Below are 24,546 nucleotides of genomic sequence, written 5' to 3' on the forward strand. Positions count from 1 at the left end.
CCTTTGTGTGTCTGTAACAAAGATACTACAAATAGAGTACAAAATCACTGGTTGGTTGCTTGCTTGCTTACAAAACAGGGCCAAAATGTTTTTTTTCTTAATTTATATTTGAGAAAAATACTATAGAAATAGTAAAAAAATACTAATACACTAATATCATGATGGGGCAGCACGTGTGCGGCACAGTTCTGAGGTCATGGGTTCAAATCCAGCTACCAACCTTCCTGTGTGGAGTTTGCATGTTCTCCTCGTGCTTGCGTGGGTTTCCTCCGGGCACTCCGGTTTCCAAAAGCATGCATGTCAGGTTAATTGGTCGGTCAAAAATTGTCCGTAGGTGTGAATGAGCAGCGAATTGTCTGTCCCTGTGTGCGACTGGCTGGCAACCAGTTCAGGGTGTCCCCTGCCCACTGCCCGGAGATGGCTGGGATGGGCTCCAGCACCCCCGCGACCCTACTGAGGATAAGCGGTGCAGATAATGAATGGATGGATGGATAATAACATGATACAGAAATACTATCACAGAAATATGTCATGATTAATCATTGCCCTCACCCGTTCCCGCTCATTTGCCGCCAGCTGCTGCTGGTTACCTGATCGGTTCCCCCTCCTATTTAAGCTCAGTGCTCTCTCTCGCCCTTGGTCAGTCCGTCAGCGAACCTCTGCTTACACAAGCTAAGCACTTTGACTTTGACTCCCATCGGTCCCGTTTTTTCATCCGCATACCACTGGTCTGTTCCTGATTCCCCGTTTGTCTCCGGCTCTGACCCGTTTTTGACCACCGACCACGTTCTGATCTCCCGTCCAGGCTTTTGACACGTTTTTCCCATTTGACCACGCTACGATCTCCCGCTACGGGAGATCCACTTCCGCATTCCGAACACGCTCCGATCCCGTGAGCGGCTTGCTTCCCTCGTCCAGCGAGCACCGGATCGCTGGCGTTTGTTTTTCCTCTATCTCAATAAACTTGTGAGTAAACGTTATGCATCTGGGTCCTCCTCCTGTTCTGGTTCTGATAAAATATTACAATAGAAATACTACAAAAATAGTACAAAATTACTGGTTGGTTGCTTGCTTGCTTGCTTAAAAAACAGGGCCAAAAATATTTTTTTCTTCATTGATATTAGAAAAAATACTATAGAAATACTACAAAAAATACTACATTAATTACATGATACAAAAATACTACAACAGAAATATTACAACAGAAATACTAGAAAAATAGTACAAAATTACTCGTTGGTTGGATCCCTTAACTGCTAGGGTAGTGGGGGCACCATTTACTGTGGTGTGTCTTGGACAAGTACAGCCTGATGGCGCTCAACTCTCTCAAGGCCAACATATGTTTCCACCCGGTCTTAAACTAGGGACCTTTCGCGTGTTAGGCGAATATGCTAACCACTGCACTATGAAAAAAAAATACTTCAAAGCTAAATATCAAATTTAGTGCCAACAAACAGGGCCAAACAGTATGTTCTCTTCGTTCATATTAGAAAAAAAATACTATAGAAATACTAAATTAATACTACGACAGAAATACCATGATACAAAAATACAATTAGAGAAATATTACAACAGAAATACTACTAAAATAGTACAAATATACTACCAAACTAAATTCCAAATGTAGTGCTTAAAAACAGGGCCTAACATATTATTTTGTCTTTAATCTTATTAGAAAAAAATACTACCGAAATACTGCAAAAATGCTATGACAGTAATACCATGATACAAAAATACTGTTACAGAAATATTAAAACAGAAAAAAATACAACTAAAGTAATGTGTCATGGTCGCCTTGGCAACCGGTCGGCCCCGCCCCCTGGGCACCAGCTGAAGCAGTTCAACTAATCGCGTGTCTGCTATTTAAGGCTGGATTGTGGGCTTTGCGGGGGCTGGCTCATTATATACACATTGTCCGTTCTGTTATGCCTTGTCCTGTTTAGTTGAGTTGGAAGAAGCCTGTGTTTGCACGTTTTTGTTAAAGCCTGTTTGTTCTGTCTTGTCCCTGAGTTTCGGACAACTTTTATTTTGGTAAATAAAAGTTTTTGATCGTCACGCAATTGAGTTCTCCCTTCCTGCCTCCTGCCTCCGTTCTGGTCCGGTCACTCCTCACCCACCCCGTGACATAATGTAACATACCTAAGAAATACTAAAAATATACAAGTATGGATATATACTTCCCTAGAAATACTGCAAAATACCATTACAGTAACACTATAATATAAAAATACTGCTACCTAAATATTGCGACAAAATTACTACAAAAATACTTCTACAGAAAGATTACTACAGAAATTCTCTAAACTACAACTACAGTAGAAATACAAACATTTTACAGATATACTACAAAATGTACTACAGCAATACTACTGTACTGTAGAAATACTACAAAAAAGTACATTAACACTGTAAAAATACTACAAAAATCAGACTGCAGAAATACTGCAAAATACTAAAAAAATATAACTCAAGTAATACTTCAAAATACTACAGATATACTACAAAGAACTCCTATCCAAATACTACAAAAATACGACTGCAGAAAAACTACAAAAATAAAACTACAGTGAAACTGCAGCAATACTACAAAATTGTGAAGTAACATAAATACTAAAAATATCACTACAGTAATGCAACAGCTATACCATGCTCTGTTGGCAGTCTACAGAGTGAGCTGCCAACGATAAGACACATCTTTTGGTGCTCCACAAAAAAAGTTAATTTTAAACATTATAACCACGGCTGACAAATCTCTCAAAATGCACAGTAATGTGATTGATGTTGTCAAGCTGTTAGGATTTATTTTTGTTTTGTTTCTGTTGTGCTAAAATGTCAATTCCCCTTCTAGAGATCAAAGAGATCAAAGCCAGCAGAGAAGCTAATGTTGTGACTCATTTCATTTGCAGGTAAATTGTATCCGTTTTTATACTCATTATTGTTCTTATTTCTATTTTCTCATATATATAAAAGGATGATGTTGGTTAAAATTCAGACTAAAGAAAAATATGTTGAATTCATTGTAAACGTTAAAAAAAACACTATACGATCACTTGTTAAAAGTATCTTGTTAATATGGATGTAAAAATGTATTGTGATATTCTAAAATGTACTTTATATAAATTGAAAAGAAAGCTCTTTGATGTGCTTTGGGCAGTCTACCGAGCCAGCTGCCAACGAGATCAAAGAGATCAAAGCCAGCAGAGAAGCTAATGTTGTGACTCATTTCATCTGCAGAAATGTAATAAATACTTCATCATCCAGTCCAGCGTGAATGTGGATCTTTGGTGGGACAGGTACACCGCGGTTACATATGTTAACAGGGAGTAGTTTCAAACAGCCTCTCTGCTCTACTACTATGGAAAGACTACAAAGAAATACTACAAAACTGCTTGGGAAATACAGAAATACGACAAAAATACCAACAAAATACAACTATAATAAAAAAGGCTACTAGAAAACTTTTACTACAGAAATACTACTTCAGAAGTATTACAACTGAAATATTGCAAAAACCGCAGTGATACTACGAAAACTCTACTGTGGGAATGTGACAAAAATACTCCAAAAATAAAATTACCGAAATACTGTACTACAAAAATACTATGGAAATACTACAGAAATACAACAAAAATTCGACTATGGAAAGACTACAAAATACAACAGTAATACTACAAAGCACTTCACCTCAACAAAAACACCACAGCAATACTTCAAAAATACTGAGATCATAAAACTACAAAAATACTAAAGATATACACTAAAAAATCGAGAATCGAAATACTAGAAAAATACCCCAGAAATATTAATAAAATACTACAAGACACATCTGCAGAAATACAACAAAAATACTAATAAAATAAAACTGCAGTGTTATTACAAAAAAAATACTTAACGTCCACAAATATACCAAAACAAGCCAGGACGGGAGAGCAAAACGTGGTCGGGGTCAAATAACAGGTTGTAGCCGGAGACAATTGGGGAAATCAGGAATGGATGGGTGGAAAACGGATGCAAAAAGCGGGACCGACGGGAGTCAGAATCAAAGTGCTTGCCTTGTAGAAACAGAGGTTCGCTGACGGACTGACAACCGGCGAGTGAAAGGACTGGGCTTGAAAAGGACGGGGAACCGATCAGGTAGCCCGCAGCGACTGGCGCCAAACGAGCGGGCACAGGTGAAACTGGGCAGGGGATACCCTGAACTGGTTGCCAGCCAGTCGCAGGGCATACATTAGGAATCATCCGGACCAAATTTTTTATTCGGGTTTCTTGAAGATCCGGATAAACCGAATCTGGATTAATCAAGTTCTACTGTACATTGAGTTGGTGTTTCTGATATTTTGACTTTTGCCAAGTAATGAACTAACTCTTAATAAGTAACCCATGTCAGGTGCAATATTAGACCAACTTCTCAGCAGGATGCCATTCACAACACTTTCTTAGAAGCTCGCTTACTAAAAATATACATCGGCTAGCAGGAATTCCAGGTCTGAAAAGGAACACACGCTCGTAATGTTTACGTCTATCCGGCTGATTGTCATCACACACAAGCAGAAGATGTACACAATGCTTATAACTTCTTTCTGGATATTTTCCTTACATGCGAGTAACACACTCGCGGATCCTGTTTACGAAAGCCGGAGAAGATAGCGAGGACCGTGCCGCAAATCAAGGTCGGCGTGGTGGGATTCCGACAAGAGATTTCAGCGAGGTCGAATTCAAGGAAAAACAGATGCGCATAAGCTGACACAAGCATGTTTTTTTTTATGAAATGAACTTCCACATGGAGGGTTTCTCTGGACCCAGAACAACACTGTCCTCTAGAGGGTTCCAACAGGCAGATGGACTGGAGAACCCCCCTAGCTATCGATCATTATCCACACATACTTCCAATCCGGAGAGGGGTGTTTAAGGGCTGTGCCAACAGCAGAGGCTGTTGGAACGTTACTTGCCATTTTGATGTTCCTGCCTGCGTATGCTTCTCCACCATGTAATACCAGTCTTTGATTGATCCTGGACTTCCTGAACTTTTCCTCCTGTGAGTTTTTGTGGATGGTAGGTTTTGGTGTTAATTTTCTCCTTTCCTCCCATGTACGAAACGCTGTTCATTATTACCTATGCCCCCAATTAACTATGTCACTCAGTTCTTTTGTCTGCGCTTGCGTCCGTCTCCTCAAAGGTCATTATTATGGACACATTTTCAATCTTAATATATTCAGTTACTGTTATATAATTTAATATTTTTATATTATATGTTATATATCTCATCTCATCTCTCATCAGCCGCACCGCTTATCCTCATTAGGGTCGCTTGGGGGCTGGAGCCCATCCCAGCCATCTCCAGGCAGTGGGCAGGGGACACCCTGAACTGGTTGCCAGCCAATCGCAGGGCACACAGGGACAGACAACTCATTCGCTCATTCACACCTAGGGACAATTTGGACCGGCCAATTCACCTGAAATGCATGTTTTTGGAATGTGGGAGGAAACCGGAGTGCCCGGAGGAAACCCACGCAAGCACGGGGAGAACATACAAACTCCGCACAGGAAGTCTGGAGCTGGATTTGAACCCACGACAGGTTCCCTTGACATGAACTGTGCCGCACAAGCCCTAACCACTGCGCCGCCGTGCTGCCCATGTTATATATTTATATATGTTATATATCATTATATTAAATTAATTTGAAAAGTAATATATTATCCAAATAGAGGCCTTCACAACGAGGAAGTATATACACTCCGGAAAAACAAATAATGTGGATGATGAATCAATGTCCATTCACCAAAACCACAATAGTCAAACAGTCCTGCATCAAATTAAACTTCACAAATAAATTAGCCATCCAAGGGGGTCAAAACACAGAAAGCCACAGAAAGATGTTTTTGTGAAAATCGGTGCTGCTTTTATATTGGAGGAATTTTTAATATTATATATTTTTAATATTAATTGAGTTTGAAGAGTTCCTCGTTTGCATACCATATTCCAGATAGACACCAAAGAAAGAAGGTGTCACGGTTGCCATGGCGCTCCAATTGGCCCCGCCAATACTCCTTTTTTTCATTTGTTTCATTTTTTAAAGTAATATATTTTCAATCGAACCCATAAAAAGTTAATAAAAAAAAATATTACTTATATTTGCACCACACTCGTGCCCAGAATGTTCTGTAATAAAAACCTCAACGGAACTGCTTTGCTCAAACATTATTATTGGACTTATAGTTTTCTTATATTTCAAAAAAACAACATTGGTACTATTTCAAAAAATATATGTCACTTTTTGGCTTAGGTTGCACTCTTCATCGTAAACATTCCATTCATTTCAGATTCAGATTCAGATTCAGATCTACTTTATTGTCATTCTAGTACACGTGTATACAGAACGAAATGTCGATACATCTGACCCGCACAGTTTCCTTGAATGTACAGATATAAATAAAATGTTGTATTGAGTTGTAGTATTGAGTGCTAATAATATACTAAATAACTATGGCTATGTATAATATTTTACAGTAGCGCAAATAGTGCAAGAGGAGTAGCTAACCAGATGTGCAAAATGTGTCGTCAGGTAAACAAGTCAGGTAAACAGAACAATAACACTGTAACAATAACGCTGTAAGTACAATAGTGCAGAGAAACAGATGTGCAAGGAGTGGCTAGCTATAAAGAACTCCCAGTAGTGCAAAAAGTCAAACAAAACCCACAGATGTACAGATTAGCAGCAGTTTAGATTTACTATGTGTTTGAGTGACCATTTAACAGTCTAATGGCCAGGGGGACAAGACTATTGTGGAACCTGGTGGTCCTGCACCGAACACTGCAGTACCTCTTCCCAGAGGCTAGCAGAGTGAACAGTCCATGATGTGGGTGAGAGGGGTCCCTGATAATGTTCTTAGCTTGGGATAGGCAGCGCTTCTGGCCAATGACCTGAATGGAGGGAAGAGAAGTCCCGATGATTTTCTCTGCTGTCCTCGTCACCCTCCTCACACTACCCCAGTCGGTAGCGCTGCAGCCTCCACACCACACAGAGATACAGCTGGTCAGGATACTCTCTATGGTGCCCCTGTAGAATGTGATGAGGGAGGGTGGGGGCAGGCGGGCTCTCCTCATCCTCCGCAGGAAGTACAGGCGCTGCTGTGCCCTCTTAACCAGTGATGCAGTGTTCACGGACCAGGTGAGTTTGTTTGTGATGTGCACCCCTAGGAACTTGATGCTGCTGACAACCTCCACAGCCTTGTTGTTGATGAAAAGTGGGGCATGGTTGGGATGGTATTTTCTGAAGTCGACAATGATCTCTTTAGTTTTGTCAACATTCAGGACCAGGCTGTTGTCCCTGCACTCCCTAAGGACCCGCCCTGGAATGTTGTCCGGGCCTGGAGCCTTCCGTGTGTTGACCCTTCTCAGGGTCTTCCTCACGTCAGTTGAGTCCAGGTGGAGCGCTCTTTCGTCCTGATTTGGAACCGCTTTCGCTGCAGGTGTGCTATTTTGTGCTTCGAACCTCCCAAAGAAGTTGTTGAGGTCATTCAGAAAGTCCATGCTAGTGTCCTGCACTGGGGCGGTGGTTGGCTTGTATCATGCTAAAGGAAATAGAAAAGTCTATTGTGAATAGCAGCAACAATTCACTGGAGTTGGAGAGGGAACTTAATCTTTTATTTTGAAACGTTTAGGACTCACCCACCCCTATACATAAATAGTGTGTTCAAGCGACTCATTTTGGAACAAAAAGAGTGAAGCAACACATCATAGAGTTCACTGTCTCAGTATTTAAATCATCTGAGCTGAGAAAAGCTGCCTTGTATTGCCCTCTAGCGGTCAAAGTCTGTACACTAAAAGCAAGTAACCATTCCATGGCTATTCTGAAAATGACATTGGAAACATTTGTGTTGTTAGTTCTTGCTGTGTTGACCCAAATGAATGTATGTTTTGGTTAAACAGTCTGGCTGTATGTAATTATCACATTTTCCCTGAGAAACGTCCAATTATGGAGAAAATTCAACCTCCTGGTCATTGGTAATGCCTGATGAGGAAGCAAATATTAGGCTAAAAAAAACTCCACTTTAACTAAGTAGAAACAAAACAACCGTAACCGCGATTGCCTTTTTGCCGCGATGATAGATTTCGAGCTCCTACTTGTACATGCAGTACCATAGAGTTTCTCCGATGCTTTGTCCACTCATTCGGTCTTTCGTGCATGGCTGCCGTGTCAGCGCCTGAGGCCAGCAGGCAAAACACTCACAAAAACCTCTCCCTCTTCAGCAATGATTGCCTTTGCATTGTTTTTCCACTGCAAATACTCAATCAAGGAATCCATGTAAATGTCAATGCATGTTTTTCAATGTTAAAGGGTGATTTGTGCACCGATGTGGTAATAATTGTATATTTTCTGCCTCAATCCACCCTAGATGCTGACCCACCAGTAAAGACACGCATGTATAAAGTATTAGATGTACTGTATAGCTTTTCGCTGTTTGAATTGAAATATCTACTCTTTATGACAGCCAGCCGAATACAGCCCCCCTGGTTTTGTGGTCATAACACATTAAAGTTGTTGATACAATTGAGCACATAATCAGTGTTTATAATCAGTTACCCTGGAGTGAGCTTTTTTTCGTCATAATAATCTCATTGGGTAAATAGTGTATTGGTGGTAATGTATCACATAAATAATAATAATAATAATAATAACAATAATTTCCTTGTATTGTCATTCTGTGTAACAATGTACACAGAACGAAATGTCGATTGCACCTGACCCGTTGTAGCGAGCCGATGCAGCCGCAGCCAACAGAGGGCGCCGCCGACCACTTTTTAAGTCTTAGGAATGACTCGGCCGGGGCGCGAACCACCGACCTCCCAGTCTCAAAGCGGGCGCCTTACCATCTAGGCTACTGAGCTGGTAAAACCGATACTTTTCAATAACACGTTATTATAAATCGTCTTTTTCTTCTGTCATAACCCGGAACAGGATCAGGACCCAAATGCGTGACGTTTCTCACACAAATGGTAAATGGTCTGCATTTATATAGCGCTTTCCAAGTCAATGAAGACCTCCCAAAGTGCTTTACAATGTGTTTCACACTTACCCATTCACACATACACTCACACAGCTATAGCGGCCATGCACCCATGAAAGGCGCCTACCTGCTTATTAGGGGCATTAGGGATTCAGTGTCTTGCCCAAGGACACTTCGACTAATAACATGGAGGAGCCGGGAATCGAACAAGCCTTTTATGACTTGACTTGACTTGACTATTTTACGGGAAATGGGGAATCTATCTATCTATCTATCTATCTATCTATCTATCTATCTATCTATCTATCTATCTATCTATCTATCTATCTATCTATCTATCTATCTATCTATCTATCTATCTATCTATCTATCTATCTATCTATCTATCTATCTATCTATCTATCTATCTATCTATCTATCTATCTATCTACCCTGGTTACATCCCCCAAGAGGGCTGGCCAACAGAGAGACAAACACATACACTAAAACAAAGAAAAGAAAAACGGAAAAAGTAGCAAAAAAAAAAAAAAAAAATTGACCACGGCCGACCCAAATGCCCAATCACCCAAACATGCTTTCGTCCCTCCAGATGAAACGGGACACGAGAAAGCGGCCATGTCACTCGGGTTAGGGTGACACAACACACTCTTCTGTTCAACAGCAGGGCCCGACAGTTTTCACTGGTTTACCCCTGCCGCATCATACGGGTTCCCTGTCCATCCCTTAGAACGCGTCTAAACATCCCACTATTCTTTTACAACACCTCTCCACTCCTTCCTATCACCAACAAGAGCTCTAGGTTCCATTATATTTAGACCTCTTTCCTGCAGTGCACTTATAACACCATCCATCCACGTCAATCGCGGCCTTCCTCTTGGTCTCCTTCCATTTACTTCTGCTCTGTAGATCCTCTTCAACATTCGCTCCCCATCCATCCTCATTATTTTAAACACGTTCATTGTTATTCCATAAGAGAGAGATGTAAATTGAAAACTTCTGCATCACGGGCTGCAACATGAAAAATGGACAAAAGTTAACACTCATTTTTTTTTAAAGATATTTGCCTTTTCAGTGAAATTTTAGGATCCACCTAAAATAACTCAAAGCTTTGCATGTTAACTTCATTTGAAGTATTTTTCTTTTTTCCAAAATATGCTTGGAGAAGACAGATTCAAGTTTTCCTACAGTCCATTTTGTAAATCCCCAAAATGTTGAATTATATCCAAAAAGTCGCTTCTTTTTCCTCAACAGTTTATTATTAGTATGCCTGTTCTTTAAGCTTAAATGTCTCAACTTATTGGTATTTTATGAAAAATGCAAGTTTGGATACTTTTTTATATATTGATTCCTATTCTTTAAATCAATATTATGTTAGTTGTTTTTTAAGCTTTTTTGTACCACTAAGGCGCTAAATCTATCTATATATCTATCTACCATGGTCATATCCCTCAAGATTTAATAACAAAGAAAATAAAAGGGAAATAAATAACAACAACAACAAAAAAACACACAATTTTTTTTGGACCATGGCCAACCCAATTGCCCAAACACCCAAACAAGTTAGGCACCTCGGCACCCAAGTTGATCATGCTTTCGTCCCTCCAGATGAAACGGGACACCAGAAAGCGGCCATGTCACTCGGGTCAGGGTGACACAACACACTCTTCTGTTCAACAGCAGGGCCCGACAGCTTTCACTGGTTTACCCCTGCCGCATCATACGGGTGCCCAGCCCATCCTTTGGAACGCGTCCACAATCCCTCTATCCTTTCACAACACCTCTCCACTCCTTTCTATCACCAACAAGAGCTCTAGCTTCCATTATATTTAGAGCTCTTTCCTGTAGTGCACTCATAACACCATCCATCCACGTCAATCGCGGCCTTCCTCTTGGTCCCCTTCCACTTACTTCTGCTCTGTAGACCCTCTTCAACATTCGCTCCTCATCCATCCTCTCCATGTGCCCAAACCAACCGAGTACTCTCTTATCAACACACTTGCTCAGTTCCACGACTACTCCTGTTAGTTACAAATGAATATTATGTTAGTTGTTTTTTTAAGCTTTTTTTGTACCACTAAGGCGCTAAATATTAACGCTTTAAAGATCAAGGAAAAATTAATGGTATGTGCCAAAATTACGAGTTACTATAAATGCAACGCCAGTGGGCGTGTATATTATGGTCCAATCAGCGTTCGCAGAGTAAGACACGTTGAACTTTGTGAAACAAACATGGCTGCCCCCTGTGAATAAACAACCCAGTTTCAGATTTCTGTATTTTCACATCAAAACGTGACCATGGTAGGTTTAACAATGATCAAAAGCTTTTGTGTTTTTTATCATGATATCCCGGCTTCTATTAAATCGAAGAGATCAGTTGTTGTTGTATTCCTTACACTTTATTCAGTCATGTTGCAACAAACATCACAGAATGAATACATCGCCTGAAAATAAGAGACCCGTCTGCAAAATAACGTGTACGCTTCTTTAATCGATCTTATAAATTCAGTGTTAAACTCGGAAGAACTCTATCATTAGCTGTTCGCATAGTACATGCAAAACGTTCACATACAGGTGCTGATTTGTTTCATTCTGTTTCAGATTGGTGATTCAAATGAGCTAGGAGACATCCTTCGTGTGAGAGGACCTCTGGAGCTCAAATGTCTCCTGGACACCACAGATGGTATTATTAAAAATACGTTTTCTTCGTCCCACTCCCTTTCAGGCATTCTCATTTGATTTAGGTTATATTTGCATGTGTACACAAAAAAAAATAGAACTGTCTGAAATGAATAAAATTGAAAGATCTAATTCAGGGGGCTCCAACCTTTTTCAAGCTGAGAGCTACTTGTTACTAATTAAGGCAATGGGCACATCGTTTGATATACATTTCTAAAATAGCAACTTTGCTAGATGATTTGCTAAATAGCTCAAAAGGTAGCTTGAAAGGTAAACAGGTAAACCACTGAAAGGGAGCTTAATAGCTTGCTAAAAGAGTAAGCAGCCGGATAGAAAGCTAAAAACAAAGCTAGAAAAGAGGCCAAAATGTACATATCTTGATGACTATCAAAAAAATGTTAGCTAAATAGCATGCAAACAATGTAAAAAGGTAGCTAGATGGCTTGATAAATAGTTGAAAACGTAGGAATATAGCTAGCTACAAAGCCAGATAACTAGCAAAACATTTGTTGTATTTCCTGTAAAATAAATCAATAAAAATATGAATTAATACATTTGTTTAATACGCGAATAAATTCTCATTCTACTCTATTAAGTAATTGTTGAAAAATTATTTTCAATACTTGGATAGATTTTCTTTTGTCCATGTAGCCCATGAACTGGAATTTATTCATATGAATTTCCAAAACAGCAACTTATCATGTTGTTACTTTGTTATTACCAGGTTAATAATAACAAATAGGGATAATAGGTAAATAAAGGTAAATAGGTAGTCAAGTCATCTTTATTTGCATAACCCTTAATCAAAAGCAGTCTCAAAGGGCTCTAAAGACCACAGACTTCATTATCCCATCTCCTGAGCTAAAAACTACATAAGGGTAAGGTAAATAAACTCAGTCAACCAATTAAAAAAAAATCTATAAAATTACAATGACCCAGCACTTATGAGCTATTGTCAGAACCGTGCAGACAGGCACCATTTTTGAGACCCCTCATCTAAATATTTTGCCAAAACATTAATTATGAGCCTGTGAGTATAAAGCACAAAAAATATTTGCAGCCTCAGCCCATTCTAAACAGAATATACTACATTTCTGATTATTTTTTTTCTTCTCAACAACCAATATCGTTTTTATTTCAGTGACGCTAGTGCAAAAAGAAATCTCCAAAACATTTGAGAACCTCCACACCCACGTGAACTCAGAATCAATCGTCTTTCGAGTCCGGGACAGCCCAGTTTTTATTTGGCCCAGTAAAAACGTTCGTGTGACTCCAAAAGAAATAACTGAGCACTCGCTGTGTGAAGAATTACATAAATGGATACAGTAAGTTGTTTCTTTTTCTATCTTGGATGTATTCTATTTGATTTGGTTGCATTTTTTTTACTTTTTAGGACAGAAGAACAAGATATGAATGGGAAATGGTTAGCCAAGAAGAAGGGCAAAAAGAACCCTGTTTCTGTATGTAAACATTTTCTTCTTTTTTCCACTGCTTTCTTACGATAAGGACTATTTGAAAAATGAATTGAAATACTATAAAAGAAATGTGCAAGGGTAAACAAATAAATTTTGATTTTACTATGAATAACATGCTATTGCTTTTAGTATACTGTTACCAAGGATGATTGTAATACAATACTCCAAGTTAAAACTACATTGTGATGTAATTTCACTTACAGAGGTGAGAAACCCTACCCCTAATTAACTAGAATTAGATTTTTCTCAGAATGGAATTGTTTTCATTGATAACTACGTAGTAGTGTACATAGGTCACAACGAGATTATACGTGGCACTTTTTAAATAAATATAATAAGATTAGAAAAAAATATCAGGATAGATGGGTAATATTTATAATGTAGTGCTTGTAGAATGGCTTAAGATGCAAGCCGGCTCTGGAATAGGAGGTAGAAGTTTAGCTGGGGACCAGGAGAAGAAGTGACTTTCCATCACTGCCCGCCAACTCGAGGGCATTGTGGTTCAGGGTCAAAACGCAGTGACACTACCTGATGACATCTTCTCCTGGGTAAAAGCTAGTGTCACTTTTTGAGTGACTGGAAAAGGTAGCATTGATCTGCGTTTGTCATAACTTGGACAATTCTGGGTCAATAGTGACTTCCTGGAAAGGCTGGATGGCAACCAAGCAAGACGCTGGAAAGACAGACCTCCTGGAAAGTCCGGCACGGGTGTGTGAGCCTAGCAACCCCACCCACAGCACTCCCAAGAGGGCACCAACAATTGCTATTGAACAGAAAAATGAGCAATGCCTCCGGAGTCTCCGGAGAGGGGGAGAGACTCTGGAGGACGGATTCAACAATAACTGCTATGGCACAAACACAGACAACGAGACAGGTTACCCAAACCACACTACCCGAGGATGTGTTAGAAGCAAAGTGCCACTGTGGGAAAAGGACCCTCATGATACATTAACCCAGCACCATCTGTTGAAAGGAGAAAACGGATGCAGTGCATGGTGGAATCACTCAGTGAGACGTAGGAGGACTCAAGTCAGGAAACACCCCACAGTACAGGAGACCTCTTCACATCTGCTGCACCCCTCAACCACATAGTCCCTTCTCACACAACCCTGGTGGGGGAAGCCGGCTCTGGAATAGGTGGGAGAAGTTTTGTTGGAGACCAGGAGAAAATGGGCAGTGCCTGGCCATCACTACCGGCCTGCCAACTTGATGGCGTTGTGGTTCAGGGTCGAAACACAGTGACAGTTGGACCCCACCTGATGACATCTTCTCCTGGTTGAAAGCTACAGTAACTTTTTGAGTGACTGAAAAGGTAGAACGAATTTGTATGTTAAGACTTAGTGAATCATTAAATAGTAATAGGTATGGTAAATAGAGAAATGACGCGAGGCAAAAACGTGCAGAAATAAGAATTGGATATAAATATCAAATTTTTCATTCATAATGAAGATTTTATTACAGTCTTGTGTGCTTGTTTTTCCCTGGGGAAGAAACTGTCTCTTCAGTGTTTTAAGGCAGGGGTCTAAAGCTTAAGGGACATTGGGTGTTGGAGCTAGGGTTAGGCCAAATGGGGTTCTCCACAAGAAAAGCTCTGATTAAAAAAAACAATCCATTCTTCTCAAATATCTTGTGGCATTTTCTAAACGTATGTAAATGGAACATATGGAAATCAAACAATCATGCATTGATCCATAAGTCATGTGGGCTGCACTTGCATTACCCGTTTCATATTAAGGCGGGGGCCCCAAGCTATCCCCCTCACGGGCCCTAATTTGCCCCAGGGCTGTGAGTTTGAGACCGCTCTTTAAAGGGATCAGTAGGATCCGCCAGAGAGCAGCAGGCCTAAAAGGTGGTGGCCGGGGTGAGAAATGTCTGAAAAAAGCCTGTTGGCTGTGCTGCAGTAGCCGGCAATGTCCTCCAGACTGTGTAGAGATCTGCTGATGATTTCCCGGGCTGTGTTGATGACTCTCTGCAAGGTTATTTTTTTCTGGATTCATGGATTTATGAAACTTTTTTTGCAATTCAGAGGCTGATCACCTTGAACCTGATGATGGAAGTGACAAAGCCAGGTCCCCTCTCTGCACCGGTCCTCTGCAGAACCCTCCAGAAGTCCCACTTCCTCTCTGCAACCCTTCCAATGGACTGCGTTGTCCAATTTGGCTCCACCGACACTATCAAAGAGTGACTCACACAATTAATAGCTTTTTTTTTTTTTTTTTTTTTTTCAGAAGTTTCAAATGTGTATTTTAAACACTCTTATCTCATTTCACAGTGCCTGTGAGCGTCTTTTGGAGGCTCTAACGCATCAATTATTTGAGATGGAGCGGGAGATGCTGCGCCACATGAAAGGGACTGCGGTGCCGGTGCCCGAGCCGTTCCACTTTTTGCTTCCCGATCCCAACGGATTGGTGACGGTGGTTTACCCTTCCGGAGTTTCTGACAGCAAGCTGGAGAAGCAGCGTAAGGTACGTTGATGACAATAGTGCAACGCTACACTGGATCCAGGAGTGTAAATCATTTACATTCTGGACATACCACTAGCTTGTCCTTCAATTCATCAACTTTTATACGGTGTATAAGTTGCAATTATGATGTGATATCGAATGGGAGAGTAAATTAGAAAAAAAATAACAGGATCATGCCATCTTTGATCTTTTAATTGAATGGTGTTCAAATGGGGTACTTGAGGTTTTAAAATATACCGTAGAATTCGGATTCTATAGGGCACCTGATTATAAGCCGCACCCAGTACATTTTTAAGGAAAAAACATTTTGTAAATACATTAGCCGCACCTGATTATAGGCCGCACATGCCCACATTGAAAGATGAGATATTAACAAAAAAATATGAATAAATATAATATGTATAAATATGAATGAATGGACTGCATTTATATTGTGCTTTCACGTCACTGAAGACCTCCCAAAGCGCTTTACAATGTCTTCCATACTTACCCATTCACACACAGATAGGGGGTCAGCCATGCACGGCGCCTACCTGCTTATCTGGAGCATTAGGGGTTCAGTATCTTGCCCAAATACATTTCAACAGTTAACTCGGAGGAGCCAGGAATCAAACATGCGACCTCTCGGTACAGACGCTGCCCCATTTACAAACGAGATTCCGGACGATCGTTCGTAAGTTGAATTATTTTGTAAGTTGCTTCAGTGCTATATTTTGTATGTTTAAGGTTTATATAAGTATGTTTAAGGCTGTATAAGTAACCTGTATTGTTTTGTACTAAAAAATAAACATGTCATAAAATAATATGCTCTATAACGTTAACTTTAACTTACTATTGGGAGATGCGCTTTAAGAAGTCCTCCTGCGTGTTAGAGAGGGGATGGAAAAAAGAGTGATCTGTAATAATTTTGGCTTATTTTAACAATATATTCCTTACTTTGTTTGGAAAACATATAGCATAATATCAAAATTATACTTAAAATGTTCTGTTTAAGGAACAGACTATTATTAGTATTCAACACACAGGTTGGGGGTGTTGGTATAGCAGTATTCGGGAAAGAAAATCATTTGTTAAATCGTTTTTTAGATTACTTTGTTATTGTATTTTTATCATCAAAAGTTGACTAAATCCCGTGTCATTCAATTACTGCTAGTCTACCTGAATCAAAAATAGAGGTTTGACATCTACAGCCGTCATTGGCACTCTTGATTATGCTTTCATTAATATACCGAATCTCTGCTCGAGCAGGAACTGCATGAGCGTTTCAAGCTCCCAGAAGACAGGCCTTATTTTCGAAGAGTCAATGCATATCACTTCCCCAACGAACCATACAAAGACGGTTACCTCCGAAACCCTCATCTGGTCCTCACAAATCCTACCTTGAAAGACGGAAAGGTAAGCACATTTGAATTTCCTTTGCGTCGGGACTTCTGCGAAATAGCCTTCTGGTGAGTTTGTTTTGCTGTTTCAGGTGTATTTGGTGCAAGGCTTGTACAGCTACCACCACTACATGCAGGACCGCATGGATGACAACGGCTGGGGCTGCGCTTATCGCTCCCTGCAAACCATCTGTTCCTGGTTCCAGCAGCAAGGCTTCGTGGAGCGGTCCGTGCCCACTCACAAGGAGATCCAGCAGGTAACGTGGATGCGACGGAATTTTTTAATCAAAATACTTGGGACAAGAATAACAAGTAGCTTAAGAATAGACCATTGTACTACTAAGGTTGATTTGATCTCATTTCCTGTGTTGCTTTATACAAATCCTGTGTAAACAAATGACATCGTTTTCAGAGGTTCAACTCAATTACTATTTTCTTTGCTTTTGATTGTTTTTTAGTTATTCAACCCTTTTTCTCCAGGTTGTTATCAAATTAGTCAAGTCAAGTCATTTTTATTTGTATAGCCCTTAATCACAAAGAGTCTCAAAGAGCTGCACAGGTTATTGCACAGACTATTATTTCAGACTATTATTACACCATCCCCTGATCTAGAACCAACATGAGGGCAAGGAAAAACTCAAAAACCTCAACATGAGGAAAATGAAGTTACACAAGTCTTTGAGGCACAGTGTGTATCATTTGACCACATCCTGGAAGGGGGATTATCACTCTTGAGGCCCCTTCTCAAGGTTTCTTATTTTCCTCGTGCTGAGGTTTTGAGTTTTTCCTTGCCCGCATGTTGGTTTAAGATCAGGGGATGGTGTGATTGTAATCCTGTGCATTCCATTGAGCCTTCTTGTGATTAAGGGCTATACAAATAAATGGGACTTGACTTGACAAACAAAAATGCCTTTTGTATTTATTTTTTAATTGCTTATTTTTAATTGTTAATTTATTCGTATGGCATATTTTGTAGGTCTTTATTTATACATTTTATTCTTCGTTTTAGTGCTTAAAATTCTTAAAAATACTTGAATTTTATTGTTGAGTATTAAAGGTCAGGAAAAGGCTTGAGTTTTGGGTGAAGTGCTTGAAAATGCTTGACATTATTGCTATTGCAATGTTTCCTGGCAGTTTGAGGCCACACAATAAATGAAGAATTTGTTCTAAATACAAGTGCATGAAACTGACACTTGCCATGCATGCTCTGGTGGTTTGTTGATATGGCGTTGTCATGTGAAGCGTCACCGCCTCCTAATGGTCACACCCAATAAGACAGCTTCATTTAGAGAACCAGCTTACTAAGAGCCGATCCGGCTCTTTTGGCTTTTTTTGGTGTGTTTTTTAATGATTTATAATCAATAATAATATATTATGCAACAAATTATTTAGTAATATGTAATTTAAAATATTTTGCTGGGAATCACTACAAACTACATGAAATATAAATTAAAATATTCACAAATCAACAACAGCAAAAATTGTAGAATCCCAAAATGTTTAGCTTTGTAATCACTGAACACTTTTAAAGTTGAACAGCAAAAAATCCCTGATAATGCAAAACAATAAAATAGAAATTATCTTTTTTGAACTTCAGTGCTATAAATAATAAAATGCAAAAAAGAATATCTACAAATCGACTTGAACCCATTTAGACACAGATCTTCTAAAAAACACGCCAAAAATATAAATTCAAATGAGTCAAACAAAAATCAAAAGATCAGCAATCACTCGGATTGAAAGATTCAATGCACTCTGCTTCGGAGTAAATAATATGGTTAAAATTAGTCGTAATTTGGCTCATTTTCCTGCTATTTATACATACAGTACATTCTTTGTCTCCCGTATCGAACTCCATTATTACCTATAAAAAAAGACCCCTTTCCGTGTTTGTAAACAAGTGTGACATAGCCATGCTGCATCAGCATTGTTGAAGCAAAACGGCAGAATTCATGTCAGTTTATAGCAGCCCATCGACACAAAAAGTTTGTTGATCGGAAAATCTCAAAACAGCATAAGTATGCTCTAGCAGCATTATAACGACTTTATTTCAGTCATCAAAGACAAAAACCTAAAAAAACCTTCTTCTGATCGGGACTGGATTTCTTCCCCTTAATGGAAAAATTGAAAAATTGGTCTTGAAAGTGCTTAAAAGTGGCAATGAAAAAGGTGTGCGAATCCTCTCAGTTAAACAACAATAAGTTAAAAAAAAGTTATTTTCTTTCTGTGCTAAGATATTTTGTAAATATAAACATAATTTAATTCGTATCTTTAGTTGATTTTCATATAGTTTACTATATTCTCCAGGCTTTAGTGGATGTTGGTGACAAGCAAAAATCCTTTGTGGGGTCACGCCAGTGGATCGGATCATTTGAAGTCAGCGCTGTCCTCAACCAACTCCTCGGGGTCACGTCCAAGATCTTGTTTGTGAGGTTGGTCTGTTTAATAGATTCATTTTGTCAGGTTATGGAATGACTTTTATTGCACTTTTAGTCAGGGCTCTGAAATGGCCTCCAAAGGCAGAGAACTGGCCAACCACTTCCTTTCCGAGGGCACACCCGTGATGATCGGTGAGTTTTAAGGGTTGAAATACTAAACCGGTTGCCAAGAACATACACACGCACTTACATTTTATAGTTATAATAATGATAATAATAATACATTCGATTTCAAAGCGCCTTTCAGGACACCCAAGATCGCTGTACACAGGGTACCAAACAACAATAAAGCAATAATAAAACAAGAAGGTAATCAATAGCAAGCGGTATGTGAGAGAGATTATCATGAAAAGGCAAGTCTGAAGAGGTGAGTTTTGAGTCCGCATTTGAAGGTGGACAGGGTGGCGGAATTCCGGAGGTCAGGTGGCAATGAGTTCCAGAGCTAGGGGGGCAAGAGCGGCTGAAAGCTCTGTTCCCTATGGAGCTGAGACGGGCAGCGGGTATAATGAGATGGAGGGTCAGGGATGGCACTTTATGAGCTTTCATTACTATTTGACACATTCAGTGGTTTTGTTGAATATAGACGTAAAACCTGATGTCCCCTATAAGTAACGTAGCCCTATATGAGACAAATTATTTACACTGGCAAGTAGTTCAACAGTGATGTGGCCTAGCTGACTGTAAATGCATCGTGCTACTGACAGCTGTTAGGAATAAATGTTTTTTTAAATAATTTATTTAAATATGAAATATTACATTTTTTTTTTCAATTTAAGTATTTTGTAGTAGTGCCTGGTCAGTTAATGGCTCTGCTGCCTTATTAGTCTCATTGGGGTTTGTTAATCTACCTAGTTTAGTGAAAATGGTTGTGGATTTTGTGGTGGAGCCAAATGCAGGAACCATGGTGTGGTGCTCATAAAGGATGGTGTTCGTTCACAAAAATCATCAAAGAAACAAAGAAATGATCAAAAACAACAATAAAACTGCCTGAAAGAGAAAAACATGCCAAACCCTAACGGTAAGCATTCTCACCTCATCGCTAAAATGACTTGAAAATTAAAATATAATTAATTACAAAACAACCCTTTTTTGCTTTAAGTAGTCGTTCTTAATTGTAATTTAGTTGTACATTTTCAAAAAATTGTATTTTTTAGACTATACAGTGCACCTTAGAACCAAATTTGCCAGGAATTCATAAATGCGCCTTATAATCCATTGTGCCTTATATATGGGAAAATACAGTGTATAAAATTAGAAAATGCATCATTACAATGAAATATAACAATTTAGAAATGTATCAACTCATTTTAGTGGTTAAACCAGATTTCATAATGTCGATCTATGTTCTGTCATGTTTATTTTTTATCTGTGATTTTTTTAATTTTTATTATGTTCTATGATGCAACCCCTAGTTCTTACAATAGTTTTAATTGCATGCGCCTTATTATTATTTTTTGTTTATGCGAAAAAAATCAACAGGAAAATCCAAATATACAAAATATTTTGGTGTGCTTTTATAGTCCATAAAATCCAGAATTTCAAAAGTAAATTTATTCTAGTTTACACTTATTTTATTTTAAAGTTGAATATTTAACTTGAAGTTTTAAAGGACCGTATGTATTATTTGACCACTGGATGTCGCTGTATTAGGAAATACAACCCAAAACAAGTGCTACAAAGCACAAATAAAAATACAAACTACAGATACTCAAATGGATAAAAAAATGCAACATTTTTATTTTCTTTTTTTTTCCCAGTACTTTGCAAGCTTTGGACTTTGGGGTGCGCGTTGAAAATTTAAACATTTAACTTTAAGTCAACTTTAACTTCTAAAGATTTAACTTTTATCTGTAAGATTATGTAATCTTCATTGTGCTTCAGTGAATCAAGGGTTTTTCTAAGCCTTAATGTGATTGAAATTTTATTTATCGAAAAATGACAAACCAATTCTACGACATTTATTATGACTTTTAGAGTTCGTACAGGTGCTTGAAATCCTTCAAAATGCTTGAATTTCTTTTCAAGGATTGAAAAGTGCTTTAATTTTGGGTGAAGTGCTTGTAAATGCTTGACATTGTTGCCACAATTCTCAACAAGTCTGCTTAAAAATGGTGCCGACACTGCTCTCTAGTGGCTTCGCTTTGCCATTGCATTTCTTCTTCCCCCGTGATTAACTGCGGCTGGCATTTGTTTGTGCGGCATTGTCCTATGAAGCGTTATTGCCCCTACACATAAACAGGGCACTATGAAATGAATATTTGTGCAAGGGTTGCATATCAATTATGGACATACATTATGTGGCATGCTAAAAATTAAAGTAGTATTTCTCAGTGGTAAATTGTGATTGGTAGAGGTTCCTGCAACTGAAAATGTAAGCTACCTTTTTCCCCAACACCTACATGTGGAGAGATTTGTCTCAAAAACAAATCAATTCAAGCCCTAGAAATTATTTGCCTTGATCAATACACACGCACTATTAAAAATCGCATATGTAAATTGCAGATATATTTGTGACTATGCAAAATACATGATTGGATTGACTGAATTTCTTCTTTTGGTACTGGAGAAATTGGAAAATTTGCTTGAAAGTCCTATAAAAGTGCTTGAATTCCGCCATTCAAAATAAAACGAACTCTGCTATTAGGAGGGGGCGTGTTAGCTCACACCATCCTCGGTGTGACTTGGAGCGAGACCAGCGGGCAGATCCGCTTCCTGATCCTGGACCCTCACTACACAGGGGCAGAGGACTTGCAGGTCATCACAGAGAAGGTGGGCCCCTCAATGGTCTCCGACCCTCTCTACATATTTGCGTCCTGGAAGATTTTTTGACTTTGGTTTTGTGTGTCTGGTGTTTTTCTCAGGGTTGGTGTGGCTGGAAAGGACCCGAGTTTTGGGACCAAACTGCTTATTATAATATGTGTCTCCCGCAGAGGCCAAAAGCAATTTGATGTCCGCCATGATGGTGTCAAACTAAACTAGACAGATGGGTTTTGTCTCATCGCCCTTTACTGCTCATATAAACATATGGCCTTTGTCGGCCTTTAAAAAAAAAGTATAATTATGTCATGAGTGTGGCTCACTGTTTCATTTGGCACTTAGATTTGGAGTAAGGGGTGACCCACATCCCTGAAGGCATCGTTCTGGCTATGCTGGAATTTTGCACTCTTCCAGTTAACAATTTTTAGTCATATTTATTTGTGACGCCCTTAATCACAAGGAGTCTCAAAAGGCTGCACAGAGCACAGATTATTGGAAACTACACACTATTATTACACCATTCCCTGATCTAAAACCCACATGAGGGCAAGGAAAAACTCAAAAACCTCAACACGAGGAAAATAAAAAAGATCTTGAGAAGGGACCACACATGAGGTAATACCCCTTCAGAATGACCAAGCTGCAATGTATGTTGTATTAACAAACAATAAAATTTAAAAAAGTATATAATAATAATTAAATGTATTTTCTATTGGTGCCCACTCACCATTCATTACTCCCTGATTGTCCTGAAAAGGGGATTATTTCCTGTCTGGTCCCTTCTTAAGTTTTCTCAGTTTTTCCTCATCCTGGGATTTTTAAGAGTTTTGCCTTGCCCTCATGTAGGTTTCAGATTTTGTTTTTACCAACTGTTAATTTCGGGTCTGCTGCCCTTTGAGACTCCTGTGATTTAGGGCTTTACAAATAGATGTTATTTGTGTAGATTCATCCTTTGGCATGGCAAGAAAATGTAATCTGATAAAGACATTATGTATTAAAGGGACCTTAGTGGGACCTGAGTGCACTTTGCATAACTAATATCAGTCAGTGGTGTATGAAAAGGCGAATTTTACATTGTAAAGTATTTTGAGCATTATTTAGTGTACAAAGTACTATGTAAGTAAAGTCAATGAATTGCCATTTTGTTGCTTTTTGTAGCTTTATTCTGGATTTTAGAATTCCACTACACTGTGTAATCTTAACAACTAACGCAGTGGAGACATCCCTAATAATTGTGTAGCTTATGTGGACTCAGTTCTTAATTTTTTTTAAACATGACATGTCGATATTAATGGGAAAATATATGAAATGATAAGTTTCAAAACCAGGAATAAACAAAACGTGAAAATCTAAGAACACAATATGTTATAGAGTTTTAGGGCAGTGTTTTTTGAAAAGTGTGTGAAATTAAATTCTCTCCTTTTATAATTGCAGAAAAGCATATCATTTTTCAGTATCTTTGCATTCTTCCAGTGACCCGCCAACTAAATGACATTCAGCCATATCACGAGTTGTCAGAGTAACTATTTTATTATTTTTATATTTATGAGGTAGTATAAATACACAGACGCTGCCCGACTTACGAACGAAGGGTCTGTGCAGCCCTTTAAGACTTCATGATTAAGGGCTATAGAAATATACATAACTTGATATAAACATTTCTTCCATTTTTTTCCCCGTTTTTCTACAGTACCTTGATATCTTGAAAATGTTTACTCTGTATTGTGTTTTTTATTTTTCCATGCCTATTTTGTTTGTATTTGCAATGTTTAATTATTTTCAATTTATTGTTTGTTAATGCAACATCAATTGCAGCCTGGTCGTCCTGGAAGAGGGATTATCTCATGTGAAGGCCCTTCCTAAAGTTTCTTTATTTTCCTCATGCTTAGGTTTTTGAGTTTTTCCTTGCCCCCGTGTAGGTTTTAGATCAGGGGATAGTGTTATAATAGTCTGTGGTCTGTGCAGCCCTTTGAAATTCCTTGTGATTAAGATTTTTTTGGTTTTGAACAATTTTATTGACACTTTTAACAGCAAATAAACAATGTGAGGTTTGAACATTTTTTCTCGACACTTTTAACAGCAATTAAGCATATTCACAATTTTGTTATGTCATTTTCTAACAATATGACGTTTGAACAATTGTCGACATTTTTAACAGCAATTAAACACATTCACAATTTCATTATATCATATTCCAACAATATGAGGGTTTATCGACACTTTGAACAGCAATTAAATACATTCACAATTTCATTATATCATATTCTAACACTATGAGGTTTGAACAATTTGTATCGACACTTTTAACAGCAGTTGTGTAAAGGGAAATACTATTGTGCAGGGGCAT

The 24,546-nt window shown here is 38.7% G+C and overlaps 1 protein-coding gene across 1 annotated transcript; it reads left to right on the forward strand.

The window, feature by feature from the left end:
* The first annotated feature begins 11,212 nt into the window (after positions 1-11,212).
* ufsp2 (ufm1-specific peptidase 2) lies at positions 11,213-24,254 on the forward strand. The gene is made up of 12 exons (XM_088341760.1): positions 11,213-11,307; positions 11,608-11,689; positions 12,827-13,010; positions 13,079-13,145; positions 15,187-15,341; positions 15,433-15,625; positions 16,874-17,020; positions 17,097-17,261; positions 19,312-19,436; positions 19,498-19,574; positions 22,087-22,211; positions 22,304-24,254. The coding sequence occupies exons 1-12, from the start codon at positions 11,305-11,307 to the stop codon at positions 22,388-22,390; spliced, it is 1,410 nt and encodes a 469-aa protein (XP_088197886.1). The 5' UTR covers positions 11,213-11,304; the 3' UTR covers positions 22,391-24,254.
* The last annotated feature ends 292 nt before the right edge of the window (positions 24,255-24,546 follow it).

Source organism: Urocampus carinirostris, chromosome 8 (genome assembly GCF_059441175.1).
Source record: "Urocampus carinirostris isolate Australia breed hairy pipefish chromosome 8, RoL_Ucar_1.0, whole genome shotgun sequence".
Taxonomy (NCBI): Eukaryota; Metazoa; Chordata; class Actinopteri; order Syngnathiformes; family Syngnathidae; genus Urocampus; species Urocampus carinirostris.